The 17,247-nt window shown below is 60.3% G+C and overlaps 3 protein-coding genes across 4 annotated transcripts in view; 2 read left to right on the forward strand and 1 right to left on the reverse strand.

Moving 5' to 3' along the window:
- Positions 1 to 1,571, forward strand: part of LOC122171133 (semaphorin-3F-like) — a 15,047-nt gene extending 13,476 nt beyond the window's left edge. For both annotated transcript variants that reach the window (XM_042838506.1, XM_042838507.1), the window contains 2 exons: positions 851 to 984; positions 1,053 to 1,571. In XM_042838506.1, coding sequence (XP_042694440.1) covers positions 851 to 984; positions 1,053 to 1,469 — 551 coding nt within the window. In that variant the 3' untranslated portion in view covers positions 1,470 to 1,571. The remainder of the gene's footprint in view (positions 1 to 850; positions 985 to 1,052) is intronic.
- A 1,827-nt stretch (positions 1,572 to 3,398) lies between these two features.
- GNAT1 (G protein subunit alpha transducin 1) lies at positions 3,399 to 5,774 on the forward strand. Its single transcript, XM_042838502.1, has 8 exons — positions 3,399 to 3,504; positions 3,986 to 4,028; positions 4,406 to 4,547; positions 4,621 to 4,778; positions 4,847 to 4,975; positions 5,050 to 5,179; positions 5,255 to 5,408; positions 5,584 to 5,774. The coding sequence occupies exons 1-8, from the start codon at positions 3,399 to 3,401 to the stop codon at positions 5,772 to 5,774; spliced, it is 1,053 nt and encodes a 350-aa protein (XP_042694436.1).
- Positions 5,775 to 6,672: 898 nt separating this feature from the next.
- Positions 6,673 to 17,036, reverse strand: LOC122171132 (guanine nucleotide-binding protein G(i) subunit alpha-2). Its single transcript, XM_042838505.1, has 9 exons — positions 16,895 to 17,036; positions 11,803 to 11,845; positions 11,282 to 11,423; positions 10,818 to 10,978; positions 8,973 to 9,101; positions 8,389 to 8,518; positions 8,037 to 8,190; positions 7,191 to 7,391; positions 6,673 to 7,085 (listed from the first exon to the last, which is right to left on the reverse strand). Exons 1-8 carry the CDS (start codon positions 17,010 to 17,012, stop codon positions 7,201 to 7,203), a joined length of 1,068 nt encoding a protein of 355 aa, XP_042694439.1. The 5' UTR covers positions 17,013 to 17,036; the 3' UTR covers positions 6,673 to 7,085; positions 7,191 to 7,200.
- Positions 17,037 to 17,247: the final 211 nt, after the last annotated feature.

A 17,247-nucleotide genomic window follows, 5' to 3' on the forward strand; every position in this document is an offset into this window, starting at 1 on the left:
GGATGGATGGATGGATGGATGGATGGATGGATGGATGGATGGATGGAAGCATGGATGAGGTGAGTGTGTGGATGAATGGAAATACTGGAGATTGAAGATGGATGGATGGATGCATGGATGGATGGACAGATGGATGAGCGGGTGGGTAGATGGATGGAAGGATACAGTGGGGAGAAAAAAGAGCACAGATGAGTGGATGAATGCTTTGGAGAGGTTGACCGTGGTTGGATGAATACCCTGGGAGAAGGAAGAGCACATATGGATGGCCAAGTGAGTAGATGAATGAATGGAAATGTTAGATGAGTGGGTGAGTGGGTGGATGGGTGGATGGATGGGTGGGTGAATGGATGGATATACTGGGGAAAAAGAAGAGCACAGATTGATGTATGGGTGCTTGAGAGGAGGATGACCATAGACAGTGCATACACTGGGAGAAGGAGAAGGAGGAGGTTGACCGTAGATGGATAAATGGATGGATAGATTGGAGAGAAAGAAAAGTACAATTGTGTGGCTGGATGCTTCAGAGGAGGATGGCTGTGGTTGGGTGTCTACACTGGGAAAAAGAAAATCTCAGATGAATGTATGAACAGGTAGATGAATGAATGGAAATGTGAGAGGTTGAAGATGGAGGGATGGGGAGCTGGGGGGGTAGATGGATGCGGAGGGGAGAAAGAAGAGCACAGATGGATGATTCAAAGAAGGATGACCGTGGATGGATGGATAGATACATTCAGGAAAAGGAAGAACACGTCTGGATGCTTCAGTTGCATGGGGCAGAGCAACATGTTGGGCAGGGAGATGGGGCCTGGGGACGAGCGTGTGTGCTGACTGCCATGTCCTGCTCCTGCAGCCAACAAGAACACGGTGGAGGCGGTGCAGTACGGGGTGGAGGGCAGCACCGCCTTCCTCGAGTGCCAGCCCCGCTCGCCACAAGCCACCGTCAAATGGCTGCTGCAGAAGGACAACAGCGACCGACGGAAAGAGGTAGGAGCCGGGTGCTGTGCACGGCGTCCAGCTGGTCGGCATCCAGCTGAGCCCCTCTGTCCCCGCAGCTACGCACAGAGGGCGGCCGGGCACTGCGGACAGAGCAGGGCTTGCTGCTGCGGGCCCTGCAGCTCTCCGACAGCGGCCTCTACTCCTGCACCGCCACCGAGAACAACTTCAAGCACACGGTGACCAAGGTGCAGCTGCGCGTCCTGGCCGCCCGCGCCGTGCACGCCGTCCTGCTGCAAGGCGAGCTGCCCCCTGCCGCGCTGCCGGGAGCCCCAACGCCGCGCTACCAGGACTTGCTGCAGCTGCTCACCCGCCCCGAGCTGGGACTCCTCGACCAGTACTGCCAGGGCTTCTGGCGACCGCCGGCCCCCGGCCCCCCCGAGCCGCTGGCTGCCCTCAAAGCCAAGGAGCTGCAGGACCAGAAGAAGCCACGGAGCCGCCGGAATCACCCGCCAGAGAGCTGCGGGCACACATGAACCCCTCCCCAGGGACTTTGCTAGCACAATGGTCTATTTTTCCCTCCTTTTAATATTAAAAAAAAATATCTATAAATAAATAAATATATATATATACCCACACCCATGCAGGCAGACACGCACGCATGCTCACACCCCTGCCCCCTCCCGCCGTCTCCTGCCGGCGGTGGTATTTATTTGCAGGTTGTACATAGTCACTGGGGTGACACCAACATCACCTCCCGGCACTGGGGACGGTGGAGGACCTGGGGGTAGCTTCGGACCGCGCCTCTCGTCCCTCCCCTTCCTGGAGTTCCGTGAGGCTCTGGGTCCTGGTGTGATGGGCGGTCCTGGTGCAGGAGGGGGGGATGCTCTTCGGGGTATGGTGCTGTCACACACAGGGGGACGAGCCAGTGATGGGAGGGGACAAACGAGCAGTGAGAGGTGGCACTGGGTGAGCTCAGTCTCAGTGCCTCAGTTTCCTCTTCTGGTTATTTTGGAGCCAAAGTTGGGAGGAGGGTGGGCTGCAGGCACAGAGACATGGCCTTGACCCCTGCTGGGGGCAGGACACCGGCCACATGATGGGGACACGGCCAGGAGGGGTGAGATGGGGCATCCTGCCCATCGCTGGGGTTGTAAATAGTTGTAGGGGAGGAGTGCAGGGGTGGCCAGGTGTCCCCCCTCCCCACAGCCTGCAGCACGCCCAAATAAACACTGGCTTTGGGACAGATGCCTGTGTGTGCTCTGTTGGGGACAGGGACATTGCTGAGCTCTGGGGGTGGGATCCAGGAGAGCGCATGGTGGGGTGCTGGGAACACCGCAGGGTGATGGAGGGGACTCTGGGCACGGGGACATGACGCAGGAGGCCATGGTGGGCGCTATGGGGGCACTCAGAGTTGCCACTGGGGGCATTGCAGTCACTGCCGGGGGGACTGCGGTCAGGCATGGCCAGACTCGGACAGCAGTGGGGGTACTGGAGGCAGTACTGATAGCACTGGGAGGATGGTACAGCTCTGCGCTGGTCTCTGCTGGACTGTTCTGGTCTGTACTGGTCTGTACTGGGCTGTGCTGGTCTGTACTGGGCTGTACTGGGTTGAGCTGGTCTTCTCAGAGCTGTGCTGCGCTATGCTGGGTCGCTCTGCCCTCTGGCGGCCAGACTCGGCACTGCAGGAGCCCCGCGGAGAAGTGGGGGGGGCACAGGGGACAGCGTAGGATGCTGGGGCTGGGGGACGGGGGCTGTACTGGTGGACACGGGGCTCTGGGACACGGGGGTGCTTTGGTGGCAATGGGGATACACTGTGGGGGACACTGCCGGGGGGCGGGACGTGGGGTGTCCTTGGTGGTGTGGGGTGAGTCCTAGGGGCAACGGGGGGCTGGGGCAAGGAGCACTGAGAGGAGCTAGGGACATTATGAGGGTCTTGGAAAGGGCTTGGGACATGGGAGTGGGGATGACACTTGGGGTACAATGACATCAGACAGGGGTTCTTGAGGGTACAACATGAGATGGTTCACACAGGGGATGTGGGGATGGCGGGGAACATCTCCACTACAGGGGCATACCCATGGCTTGGGAGCAGCAGGGACATCCCTGGAGTGAGGCCATAACCGTGGCTGGGAACTGAGGGGACATCCCTGCCAAGGGGCATAGCCACAGCCTGGGGACATTGGGCCACCAAGTCTGGGCGGGGACAGCTGGGCGCCCTCTCCGCAGAAGCGCTGACGCCGGGAGCCAGGGGATTGCTGAGCTCAGCCCGGGGCAGATTTCGGGGCTTTATCCGGAGCCTGGCTTAAGCCGCGCTCCTTGTCCCCGTCCTTGGCCCACTTGGGTGGCAGCGGCGGCCGCAGTCGGGCGGTGGGCGAGCGCTGGAGGCGGCGGGGGGCTGGCGCACGCTGCCCATCCTGGTGCTGACCTCCACCGAGCGGGCGAGTCGGCAGGCGGCAGAGGCGAGGATGGGCGCAGGGGCCAGTGCTGAGGAGAAGCACTCCCGTGAGCTGGAGAAGAAGCTGAAGGAGGACGCTGAGAAGGATGCCAGGACCGTCAAGCTGCTGCTGCTGGGTAGGTGGGCACAGCTCCGGGGGGTGCTTGAACCTCCCCCCGTGGCATCCTCATGCTCCAAAACCCAGTAGCTGCTCAGACTCCTCGGTACCCCTGAAACTCACCCCACCCAACACCCCCACAGCACCAAGCACCCCAACTCCGCCCCAGCACCCCCAGATCCCTCCGTGTTCCCCCTAGAAGCTGCCCTTGCATCCTCCTAGTGCTGCACGTCCCTCTCCCAGTGCCCCCTAGTTCCCCTACTGTTACCCCATGCCCAGGCCCTGGCCACATCCCCCTGCAATGCCCCACTTTTTTGTCCCCATCTCCACCGCATCCTCGTCTTCATCCCCACCTCCAGATCCCCCAGCACACCCTTGACTGAGCCCCCAGCAGCACTACCCCAGTGCCCCTCAGACCTAGCTGCCTCTCTCCCTGTTTTATGTCCCCCTGTGGTGATCACGGCTGTGGTCACCACTGTGCCCTCACTCTGTCCCCACAGGAGCAGGGGAGTCAGGGAAAAGCACCATCGTCAAGCAGATGAAGTAAGTCCCATGGGCAGCACCGTGCCTCCTACCTGTCCCATACCACAGCCAGGGGAGCATCCACCCCTCAGTGCCCACACTGCAGCAACGAGTTCCTCTGCTTTATTTTCTAGCTCCATAAATGCCCCCACCCTATAGTTTAGCTGCATGGGTACCCCCATCCTATAGTTCAGCCTCATGGCTTCTCCCATCCTATAGTTCAGCCCCAAGAGTGTCCCTACTCTACAGTTCAGCTCCATAGAAGTCACCACTCTATTATCAACCCGCATGGGTACCCCTACTCACCAGTTCAGTGCCCACAAGTGCCCCTACCCTGTAACTCAGCCCCATGAGTGCCCTCAGCACCCCACTCAGCCCCATGCCCCCATCTTGGCCAGGATCATCCACCAGGATGGTTACTCACTGGAGGAGTGCTTGGAGTTCATCGCCATCATCTACAGCAACACGCTGCAGTCCATGCTGGCCATCGTGCGTGCCATGAGCACGCTCAACATCCAGTACGGTGACTCAGCCCGCCAGGTGAGGGGCCCCCAGCACGGGGTGTGGAGCTGTACCCTGGTCCCTGTCCCCACTGAGCCCCCATCCCTTGCAGGATGATGCCCGCAAGCTGCTGCACCTCTCGGACACCATTGAGGAGGGCACCATGCCCAAGGAAATGTCAGACATCATCGGGCGGCTCTGGAAGGATGCAGGCATCCAGGCCTGCTTTGACCGGGCCTCTGAATACCAGCTCAACGACTCGGCAGGATAGTAGGTGCAGGATGGGTAGGTGGGTGGGGGCACCCTTGGTGGGACATGCCTCACACTGTGCCCACCAGCTACCTGTCGGACCTGGAGCGCCTGGTGACCCCTGGCTACGTCCCCACCGAGCAGGACGTGCTGCGCTCCCGTGTCAAAACCACCGGCATCATCGAAACCCAGTTCTCCTTCAAGGACCTCAACTTCAGGTAGGGGCTGAGCCCCAAAGTGCTGGGGCAGGGGGCGTGGGGGGGATGCTGAGCCCCCTGGTCCTGCCCTGCAGGATGTTCGATGTGGGAGGACAGCGCTCGGAGCGCAAGAAGTGGATCCACTGCTTCGAGGGGGTGACGTGCATCATCTTCATCGCGGCGCTCAGCGCCTACGACATGGTGCTGGTGGAGGATGACGAAGTGGTAGGCAGCCGTGCCAAGGGGTACCAGGGAGCTGGGGAGCTGCGGGGGGGCTGATGGGGCTGTGTCCTCCCACAGAACCGCATGCACGAGAGCCTGCACCTCTTCAACAGCATCTGCAACCACCGCTACTTTGCCACCACCTCTATTGTCCTCTTCCTCAACAAGAAGGACGTCTTCCTGGAGAAGATCAAGAAGGCTCACCTCAGCATCTGCTTCCCTGACTACGATGGTGAGGGCAGTCACGCTCAGCCCCGGGTGGGGAATTTGGGTGCTAGCATCCTTTGTCAGACACCCACCAGGTGTCCCCAGCACCCTAAGCACCCAGCCAAAGGTCTGAGCTGTGGGGTGATGGGAGGGGAATACAGGGGCTGTGGGGTGCTGGGGACCCACGGCCCTGCTTGTAGGTCCCAACACCTATGATGATGCTGGCAACTACATCAAGCTGCAGTTCCTGGAGCTGAACATGCGGCGGGACGTGAAGGAGATCTACTCGCACATGACCTGTGCCACTGATACTGAGAACGTCAAGTTCGTCTTCGACGCCGTCACCGACATCATCATCAAGGAGAACCTCAAGGACTGTGGGCTCTTCTGAGCTCCAGCCCCTACAGCCCCCACCACAGCCCCCACCCCCGACTGGTGCCCCTGCCCACCCTCTGCCACCGCTTCTGCTTGTTCCCAAACCCCAGCAACGTGACCTGAGCAGCTCCAGAGCATCCCCCCAGCCAGCCCCTAACCTGCATGCACCCCTGGGTGCTGGGGGGCACTGGGTGACACCTGAAGTCCTGAGGTATCCCTTAGTGCTGAGGGGTGCTGGATCCCCCTGGGGACCACGGGATGCCCAGGGAATAGCACCATCGCACCATGATGGCATCCCCAGGTGAGTGCCAGCCTGCAAGGGACCCACCCCCCCCCAGTGGACACCCAGAAGGGGCTCTGAGCCCACACGTCCCAGCTCACATGCAAAGAGGACCTCAGATTGCTGCCAAGCCTCTCCTACTTCCTCCCCAGACACCCACAGAGCAGGAAAAAAAGCAGCCACATCACCCCCCACATTGATGCAGAGGGTGTGGAGGGGTCATTCTTTTTCTTTTTTTTTTTTTTTTTCCTTTCTACATTTTATTATCTCAAATCACGTGAACAATTCGGAAAAACATCCCGTGGGAAAAGCAGGAGCTGAGAGAGAGAGAGAGGGGGGAGGGAGGGCAGCTCCGTACAGCAGGGTCTGCCCCCCGGCACAGCTAGCCCTACCTGCTAGGCCCTACTAGAGAGGGGCAGGGGGGCACCAGCCCTCTCCCCCCAGCCCGGCGCCAGACAAAGGGGACCCCCCTGCAAGGCACACGGTTTCGGCATTACCTGCACGAAGACGACGCGACCACTTAGCACTTGACGCTTTTAAATAGTTTCTTAAAAAGGTTTCTTTAAAAAGCAACGTAAACCAAGCTTGGTGTGTGTGTGTGTGTGTGTGTGTAGGTGTGTGTGTGTGTGTGTGGGGCCTTTTTTTTTTTTTTTTTTTTTTTTTTCTTTTCTGGTTATTAAAAGGAATGTTTTCGGTCGTGTTTCTGGGGGGGTCCCATCGCCGGCCCCTGCGATGCCGGGAGCGCCGCGCCCCCTGCAAACACGTTTTGGATGTAAACGGTGCGGAACCGAATAAAAAGGAGAGACTGGGGAGATGGCGACCGGTTACAAACCAAGAGAGAAATCCTCCTGTCCCCGGCCTGGAAGGCAAAGGGATGCGGGGGGACACCGGAGGCAAGTGGGGACAGCCCTGGGTCAGGCCTTGCAGGCAGTGCGTCCCCATCGCTGCCACCACGGCCGTCACCAAAACGTCTCTTTAGAGGGTTGGGGGATGAAACCAGAGGAGAAGCAGAATCACCAGGCACGGTCCTCTCTTCATCGGTGCGCCCTAGGAGAGAGCAAGCCGTGAGCGGGATGGGTACGGGGAGAAGGGAGGTGGTGGGCAGCAGGATGGGGATGGCACTCGTGGGTCTTGGAGGGGCCCCGTGCCCACCTTGCCGCCCTCAGAAGAGCCCGCAGTCCTTCAGATTGTTTTTGATGATGACGTCAGTGACGGCATCAAAGACAAACTGCACGTTCTTGGTGTCGGTGGCACAGGTGAAGTGTGTGTAGATCTCCTTGGTGTCCTTCCGCTTGTTCAGGTCCTCGAACTTGCTCTGGATGTAGCCGGCGGCCTCGTCATACTTGTTGGCACCTGGGGAGGGAGAGATGATGCTGGGGATGTGCCACGGCCCCCCAGGCCCCAAAGCCTCCCACAGAACTGCCTCACTAATCTAGCCAAGTGGTCATGCAGGGATACAGCTCACCTAAATGCCACCAGCCCAAGTACCACGGCAGGGCAGAGTAACCACCATGCTCACAAGGTGCACAGTGCAGCCCCAGGGCTCCCTCTCTGCCCATCCCCATCTCAGCCTCCATGGCTTCCTAAGCCTCTTATTCTTCTCATCACTTCTGCTTTATCCACACATCGCCTTAAGGCTGCACCTGGACATCCCATAAGCCTCAAATTAGGGCTGCTCCTGACCCAGCTGCTCCACTCCTTCCCAAGCCCTCCCCTGTCCCCACAGCACCCCAAGTGCCACCCAACTCCAAAGTGCAATGGGCAACCCTCTGCCCCAAGCTGCACTACGTTCAAAGTGCAATGACCACCACAGGACCCACACCTCAGGGCCACCCAACCAGTCCTAAGGATTCCCTGCAAGGAGTCCCAGAGGTTGCTGAAACAGGGACCCCGCACTCAGAGCCAACAGAGCCACTGTTCCCATTGCCATTCTCCCCTGGAACCCCAAGGCAAGGGGATGCAGCAGATGAAGCCCAGAAAGGACCAGCACATGTGCACCTGTGTACTCCGGGAAGCAGATGGTCAGGGGGCTGTGCACAATCTTCTCCTCGAAGAGGTCCTTCTTGTTGAGGAAGAGGATGATGGATGTATCTGTGAACCACTTGTTGTTGCAGATGCTGTCAAATAGCTTCATGCTCTCGTGCATCCGGTTCTATGAGAGGAAGGGCACGGCATCAGGCAGGTGGTGCTGCCACTCCATGAGCCACTGGCCTTGGAACTGGGCACTGGGCACCCCACACTGCTGCACCAAGCCAGCAGCCACCACAGCGGGGTAGTGGGTCACTGCCAGCAGCATGGGGTAGGGATCCCCTGGAGCACCCTAAACCCGAACTTCCACCCCCTCGCTCACCATCTCCTCGTCTTCTGCCAGCACCAGGTCATAGGCACTCAGGGCCACGCAGAAAATGATGGCTGTCACCCCCTCGAAGCAGTGGATCCACTTCTTCCGCTCTGAGCGCTGGCCGCCCACATCGAACATCCTGCAGGGCAATGGCAGCCTGGGTCAACAGCACCCCAACTCCTGCACCTCCAGCCCTGCCTCATTTCCCCCAGCAGAGCTGGGTGATGCCTCCCACTGAAGCGCTGCCATCGTACACCACCAGTGCTGGGCCGGGGATGCACAGATGGGATTATGGAGGATAATGTGAGCCACGTGCCTCTCCCTCTGTGGGCACCAGAGGATGCCCAGGCTCCGCAGAGCACCACATCCTCAGGGATGGATTTTCCTGACTCCTGTCCCTCCGCTCGCCTGCTGGGGAGGCTCTGCCACTGTTGTGTCCCCCAGGGCCACCCTGCCCACCCCTGCCACAACCTCCAAAGTCCTGGGTGAGCACAGAGAGGTGCTGTGCAGCCTTGCTTGGCTAACCCCGACCTCCACCACCAGCAGCCACTCAGCACCAGGCTGGCGCGCCGAGGGTTTGCAGCCAGACCTACTTGAAGTGCAGGTCCTTGAAGGTGAAGTGGGTCTCCACGATGCCGGTGGTCTTCACCCGGGTGCGCAGCACGTCCTGCTGGGTGGGGATGTAGTCGGCCCGCGCTATCCTTTCCAGGTCGTTCAGGTAGCTGGAGAGGAGGGCAGGACGGCATCAGGTTGGGGGGGGGGGGGAATGCTAGGGCTGAGCCAAGACACCAAGCCAGGCGTCTCCATGAGACCCCAGCACCGGTGACACAGGGCCTGCAGAGCCCAGCAGGTGACGTGGCCCAGGGGACCGTGCCCGCACCGCCATGACGCTCCCAGCCCAGGGAAACGGAAGGAGGAAAGCATTCATCACCACGACAACGGGCCGCGGCCCAGCGGAAACCACTGCTGGCACTGCGCCTCCGCAGTCACACGCACACAAAGGGCCGGTCCTGCAGGAAGCGGCGCAGGGCTCGGCCACGGACAGCCCGTGCCCCAGCAGCTGTAATCGGCGCGGCTCCAGTTAATTGGGTTACTGTAAGCAGGCCGCCCTCTGCACGGGGCTGTAATCCGGAGAGAGCCGTGCCGATGGAGCGCGGGGACGCGGCTACGGGAGACGCCGAGCGTTGGACGTGGGGACCCCAGGGAGGGCGTGGGGCAGCACGGCGGTGACACGGCCGGACCACACCTCCACAGCGAGCTCAAAAACAGCCGGAAATCACCCGGCTCACGGCTGCCACAAAAACAGGAAGCGAGCGGCGGGGAGGCAGGGCCGGGCTGGGCTCGGACCTCGGCCTCGGTGTCAGCGAGGGGAAGGCACACGGCTCCCCATCCATCACCCGGGCACAGCGCAGGGCATCGCCCCGACCGCTGGATGCGGGCAATGAGCAACGCTTGTCCTTCGTGCTGCTGGGACAGCCAGAGGGATGCCCTTCCCAAAGGGCATCACCGCCCCATGTGGGACCACGACAGACACCAGGCTCCAAAAGCTCACAGCTGAGCTCCTCCGGCAGCTGCTTTCAGGCATCGTTTTCCCAATGCAGAAAAGCGATCGTGCTTTAGGCAGATTAACTTATTTATTAAATCTTGTTGGGGATAAACCGAACCAGATGCAGGCAATTTACTTCTCCAAGCACTAGCTTGCCAGCTCTTACGCCAGCAGAATGCCAATTTCTGCCACATAAACTCATTTGAAAACGATAAAACAACAAAACAAGCGGTCTTGAGCGCTACGCTCAGAACAAGCATCCCCATTTTTTATTGGGGATATCTCCCTGCATGGATAGGACAAGGAGAAATGGCATTATGCTCAAAGAAGTGAGAGGTAGGTGAGACATTAGGGGGAAATCCTTTGCTCAGAGGGTGGTGAGGCGCTGGCACTGCTGCCCAGAGCTGTGGGTGCCATCCCTGGAGGTGCCCCAGGCCATGGAGGGGTCCTGGGCAGCCTGGGCTGGGAGGCAGTCAGACCATGGCAGGGATGGGGCTGGATGATCTTTAAGGACCCTCCAACCTAAGCCATTCTATGATTCTATGATACACACTCCCCATTCAGACGAGCATTCATGGGGCTGGGGTCGAGAGCTGCCTGCAGTCCCCATCAATCCTGCTCACTGAACCAATCAGTGGGGAAAAAATAAATAAATAAAAGGGAAAAAACTACACAGAAAGAAATCCAGCGCCAGTTATCTTCTTGCAAGAGGAGAACAGCATCCATGCAAAGAAGACCCATGCCCAGCATGGAGGGGCTCCTGCCTTTAGGGAGGGTCCCAGCTTGGATGCTGCACACCTGAAGGAGCACTGCCCTGATGCTAACATCACAGAACGGCTCCATAGCATAGTAACAGGTTGAGGAGGAAAAGGAGGAGGAGGAGTGTACTCACTAGGCAGCAGAGTCATTCAGCTGGTATTCACGGGAGCGATTGAAGCAGGCCTGGACCCCGTGGTCAGCCCACAGCCTCCGGATGACGTTGGCAAGGTCTTCAGGCATGATGCCCTGCTCCTCTGCGGTGCAGGCGAGCGCAAAGAGCTGGCGGGCATCATCCTGCAGCAGAACCAGGCATCAGTCCCATGAGCCACAGCGATTCCCACCAACCCATCACAGATGCCCATAGAAAAACAAACAAACAAACACAGGAATGGCAAAAATCACCTTTCCTAGCTCAGGAAACTCACAACTTTCCTCCCCGCTCCCACCAGTCATCCTTCGGGTTTTTCCTGCCTTAGGAGGTCCCAGAGTGTGGGACAGCAGAAGGGATTGGGCAAGGCCACCTAAGGCCTGGTCCTGCTTTGGAAGGCTCTGCTCCCAGAAGGAATATGAACACAGCAGGCACACAGAGACACGCACCGCTCTGGAGGAGTCTCCAAAGTCGATCTGCAGGTTCCCCATAGCCTTGATGATGGCCATGATGGACTGGATGGTGTTGCTGTAGACCACGGCTTTGTACTGCCGGCACTCCTCCTCTGAGTAGCCATCTTCGTGGATGATCCTGGGCACAGGGGACAAGGTCAGCATGCTCTGCTCACAGTGCCACCAGCCTTGCTGCCACCTCCCTGCCAGGTGTTTGCTTTCACTATGTCTCTCTGTTGCCAGTGTAACCACAGGCATCCGAGCTCACCTCCCCTTCCACTGACAGCTGATGAAATATTCATGCCCTGGAGAGCACCCAGCCTGTGGGAGCTGGGCAGCAGGAACACGGGGACGCATGGGATAACAGAAATCCCATCGGCAGCACCCCAGCCCTTCTCAAGGCACTTTTAGCCACCACAGCACCATCCTGCGCATCCCAGGAGCCCAACCCCAATGCCATTGTGCCTAGATGTCCCCAGCACCGCTGCAGGGACAGGGCAGGTCCCTGTGATACTCACTTCATCTGTTTGACAATGGTGCTCTTCCCGGACTCCCCAGCACCTGTGGAAGAAGTAAGGCATCAGCTACAGCCTAGGGTTGCCACCACGGGGTGGGCCAAAAAGGAGAAAACCCAATGGGTTTCTAAAGCAGCAGGTGGGGACAGAGCCCAGAGCAGGGCAGTGCCACAGCACCCAGGGGTTTCTTCATGGCTGGGAAAAACCCAGAGAGCTTCAGCAATGCGTCAGCCCCGTGGCAGTGCTGCTGTCACCCCAAGCATTGAGGATGCACCACCCTGGCAGGCTGTGTGCATCTGTCGCTCCCTCCCTCCCTCCCCATGCTGGGAGGGAGGAAGGAGTGAGGTCACCCGGCTGCAGAAAGGGGAAGCAGAAAGGGGAAGCTCAGAGGGACACGGCCCATCCCTTGTCCCTCCTCTGCGCAGGGACAACAGCCTGGAGCAAACCCTCAACACAGGAGCTCCAAGCAGTGCTGTTTAGGGATACCACATCCCAAAGCACGGCACTTTGTGCATTCTCTTCCATCCATCCCTGTGGTCTCTCTCTTTGGCCACACTCCACGCCAGCCCCATCCCTTCAACCCACACAGCACCACAGAGGTGTCGGACAGTCCTCATGTGCCCAAGGTGCGTGCACCGTCACATCCCTAAAGCAGAGCCACCCTTATAGGGGCCCCCAGGCAGCTCATGGCAGGGGTGCTGCACTCCAGCCACAGAGGGGGAAGAGGAGCTCAAAAAAAAAGTGGAGATTATGCTAAAATTAACCTGCAGGAGCACAGCCTGAGCTTGCAGCCAAGGCACAGCAGCAGGGACATCACCATCTGTGTGGTGATGCCAGGTACCCCATGGAAGCAGCAAGGGTCACAGCCCCTTATCCTGCAGGCAGAGCGTCCCCCTGTCCCCAGCCTGCGCTGTGAGGAGCTGCATGCCCCAGGCAGGACCCAGCATGCACCCGCAGCATCTTTCCCTGGTTATGGGACTCGGCGGATGACACGTGTTTCTCATTTGGCCCAAAATATATGATTTGGCTGGAACCTCGCAGGCTTGACCCGACGGAAATAAAACTGCGCTCAGCTCGGTGAGGTGGATCGGGTTTCTCGCTTTCTTTCCACCCAGAGCTTCCCCTGCCTCCTTTGGAAAAGGAGCCCTGCAGCCAGCCACGCCATGCGGAAAATTGCTGCTCGCAGCAGGGGCAGCGCTTGGCCCCATAGAACCACAACTGCACGAAGGGCAGTGAGAACCACTGCAGCGCCAGCCCCGTGCCACCGCCGCCTTGGAAGCTGTGACAGCAGGCACCAGGCACGGTCCGCACTGACCCCGAGCATCTCCAAAGCACATCCCTGCCCAGCACATCATCCCAACCCACAGAGCCGTCCCCGTGGCTCCCCACCACTCTCCTAGCCCTACGGCACTGTTAATGGGGTGCAGGCGTGACCCCGAGCCCGCTGCGGGAGCCTGCTGGGAGGAGCGTGGGCGCGCACGTGCGGAGCCGCGGCCTCTAAACCCTGCGTTGAGTCACAGTAGCTGCAGGGAAGGCATTTTTTCCTTTCATAATCCCTGTTTAGCAGGAGCGCTCCGGTCCCTCACTAGCTCTAATAACCCCAGCCGGAGCGGTGCCACCCAGCAGCACCCGGAGCAGCAGATCCCAGCCCAGCACAGCCAGGCAGCGATGTGGCACAGGCGCAGCCCTATGGGCACATGCAGCAGCTGGGAGCGCAGCCACCAGCCTGCCATGCCATCTCCCTTCCAAATCTGCTCCTTTGCCTCATGGCAAGGCCACCAGAATGGTCATGGGTGGCATGGGGATGCGAATAATGGGGGAGAGAACGTGGTGTTCAGGGAAGCCAGGGGACAACCATTACTGGGCTGGGGGGAAGCTCCCAATCCCCGGAACACACCGGCTACCGGCCATTCAGCCCCGACACAATCCATAGGCTGAGTGCCAGGCAGCATGAGCTTCCGGAGCAGGACAGCTTCCCACTGCTGGGCAGGACACAGTGCTCTAGGGCTGGGGCTGTGTCCCTGAACCCCAAAGCATCACTCCTATCTGTCCCAAAGGGCCAGATCTCAATGCGGCACGGAGCCCAGGGCCCCAGGGATGCAACCACGCTTCTTCCCAGACCATACTACAAAAATAGGAAACAATCACCATCATCCACAGGGGGACAGAGGGACTGGGGACGTGCCCCCATGCTGAGAGGTGGCAAGGAGGGATAGAGTTGGCTGGGACAGACCCAAGGCACCAGCCATGTCCCAGCCACCAAATGGAGTTTCCAAAGCACTGCACCAATAGCTGGGTGAAAAAGACTCCAAAATAAAAGCGGGGGGAGGGGAGGGAGAAGTTAAAAAAAAAAAAAAAAAAAAAAGATTCCCCTCCACATTTTCCTTCCTATCTAAAATAGCTGGAAAACTGCTTTAAAAATAATTGCATGTAAGAAAAAAAAAAAAAAAAAAAATCCCACAGCAATGCCACGTGTTTTTCCAAGCGGCCGTCTGCCTCGACACAGAGCTGGCTGCCCTCCAGCAGCACCCGGGGCTGCCCAGGCTGCGGGGTGGATGCAGACCCCATGTGGGGCCGGGCACATAGGAACAGCCCCCCTGACACATCGTGGTGTGAGCGCGGTGCCACTGCCTGGACCTGTGGGGGTGACCGGGGGTGTGCAGCTCAGTGAGGGCGCAGAGCCGCATCCACGCATCACCCACTGCCCACCAAGGGAGCACAGCTCAGCCCGGGCTTCCTGGGCAAAAGCATTGAGACTCACCAAAACAACCCGTTGTGGGGAGGATGTGTGGGGCTGACAGTTGGAGGGTTTGGGCTGGGCGCACTTTGGGCTGGGCACGGCCCTCTCCACACCCCCGCTGCGATCCGAGCTGGACAAAGCTATTCCTGTGCCTTTTTCCAGGAAAGAAGGGAGCGTTCTGCTTGCTTTCTGGCCCTGAAATCCTGAGGACACCACATCTCTCCCATTGTGGCTCACAGGCCCCATCACGTTTCCCTTAAAATCATCACCCCGGCTAAAGCCCTGCACCTCCCTAAGCCTGGTCTCACCAAAGGGCTGCTGCAGAGCGTGGGGTGGGGAACAGGGAGGAAGGAAAACCTGCGGGCGTGTGAGGCAACGCAGTGCTGGAGAGCTGAAAGCCGGTGCCTCCCTTCCTCTGCTGCTGCGTGCACAGACAGAGCCACAGAGCCTGGTGTCCCCATCCTGAGACAGAAGCATCTGAACACCAGGGCTGAAACTGCACCCTCAGCACCGAGAGCCCTGGCAGAGTGTGCCCCAAAGTGCCCCTCACGGCTGTCCCAGTGCTGCAAACCCAGCGATGTGCCCAGCAACCAGCTTTGTTTGAGGGCAACATCTGCATCTGGGGCTTCCCAAATGCTTCCTAAGGCAGAGGTAGAGATCCCTAATGCTGAAGCCAAGGAATCTGTCATGCCAAGAAGGCAGAGTGTGGTTAAGGGCTGCTAGCACTGTGTCCATGAAGCCCACGTGGCAGCTGTGGAGCACTGAGGAGTGCACCCCACCTGCATCCAGCTCTGGGGGGGGGTCTCCCCCCTCTCCAATGCTGCCTGCAGGTGCTGTGCCCACCAACAGCCCCTGGGTCTGCTCTGCCAAACTGACACAACAGGCAGAAAGTGAGAAAGAGAGGAGGGTGCCCAGCAGCAGGACGGGCGTGCAGCCCTCGTCCCCCAAATACCAACATCACTTTTGGCAGCAGTGAGGATTCTGCAGGACTGCGGTTTCACTTCTGCCTGGCGCTGGGCAGCAGCTGGGGGCCGTGTTGTGCTCTGGGGATGCGGATGCAGCTATGGGGGCTGCCAGGAGGGGGCTGAGGGACTCCAAGCACCTTATGGGGACCCACTGGGAGCCATCCCAGCTGCTCCCTGAGAGCTCTCAAGTGCTTTCCGGACACATTTTGGTTCAGAAAACGGCACCGAGAGCTCAGGGCCTTCAGCACTGTTTACACTTGAACAGCTGCTAAGGTGGGGGGAAGGAATCAAAAATACTAAAAAATGGAGCTGTTTCGCTCTATTTTTGGCTTTAGAAACCCACCGAGATCAGTGACCGGAGCCTCACCCTGCATCAAGGAGCACAACCACTCCGCTCCCGGCCCGCTGCACGGCACGGATCAGCCCCGCATCACCGTTCCCCATCCCCAGCCGCGGAACCCTCCGGCGTCACTACAGCCAAACACCGGGCGCATCCCTCAGCGCGGGGCCGAGCCCCTGGCAGCCCCAGCAGCGGGGTCTCGGCTCCACGTGCCGGCCCCGCAGCGCCGCGGGGTTTAGCTCCGCCGCCGCTCCCCCTCCCGGGCTGCCGGTGCTCCCGTTCGTCTCGCACTGCCGGCCCGACCCCCACGGCCCGGCCCCACCGCCGCACCCCGCCGAGGGGAAGCACCGCCGCGCTCCGCCTTCTCCGCTCATTCCGCGCTCATCGAGGCGGGCGGTGTTGGAGCGGATCGGCCGCTGCCTGATTGCACCACGACTTCCTGCTGCTCTCGGCTTCCTCTCTCGAAGGAGACGACGAGAAAAGACATTTTGTACCGGCGTTTCCCCCCGACGGCAGCGGGGGGGGGGGGGAAGGGATGCTCCTCCCGGCCGCATCCAGCGCCCCGCGGTTGCAGTGGGGCGGTGGGGGGCGGCGCGAGGACCCCCATTCCCGGAGATAACAGCGGGATGGGAGAAAATAAACGCCGTGTTCCGGGCCGAGGCGGCGGGGGGAGAAAAGGCGGGGGGGGGCGGCTCCAAACAGCACCCGAAACAAGGAGGGGAGGGATGGACGAATGCCCGGGGGTTTTGCATCCCACCCGGGGCCTTTGCTGTGGGGACCCGGGGGCGTGGCTGCTTCCTAAGCACCACGGGGGGGCACAGGAGGGTGGGTGGGTGGGGACTTGAGCAGGGGACCCCCAGGGATGTGGGGGGATTGGGGTGAGGAGCTGGAAGTTCAGGGCGGCCTCAAATGAGGGCGAGGAATCACGGGGGGCGGGGGCCGCGCCGGGAATGCCCGAGGGGCGTCGATGCGCACGGGGGGGGGTGAGGGATGGATCGGGGGGGTATCGCGGCTGGGGACGGACGCCCGGGAGACGGCGGTCGCGCTCACCCAACAGCAGCAGCTTCACCTCCCGCGCCGCCTTCTCGCCATCCTCCCGCAGGTTGCGGTCGATCATGCGGGAGCGCTCGGCGGCCGCCTTATCCTCGGCGCTGACCGTGCAGCCCATGGCGGCGGCGCCTCGCTCCGCGCTCTGCCGGCACTGCCCTGCCCTGCGCGGCGCGGGCGGGGCGGGGCGGGGCCTCGGGGCGGGGCGGGGCTTCGACGAAGGGGCGGGGCTTATTTTGGGGGTGGGACTTTGGGGGCAGAGGGCGTGGCGAGAGGAAAGGGAAGGGGATGGAGTGGGGCGGGGAAGGGGGGAAGGGGGGAAGTGGGACGGGCCGGGGAGTGACGTGGATGCGCTG

The sequence above is a fragment of the Centrocercus urophasianus genome, unplaced genomic scaffold, assembly GCF_019232065.1.
Source record: "Centrocercus urophasianus isolate 14NV4802_14NV808 unplaced genomic scaffold, USGS_Curo_1.0 seq_815, whole genome shotgun sequence".
Lineage (NCBI taxonomy): Eukaryota > Metazoa > Chordata > Aves > Galliformes > Phasianidae > Centrocercus > Centrocercus urophasianus.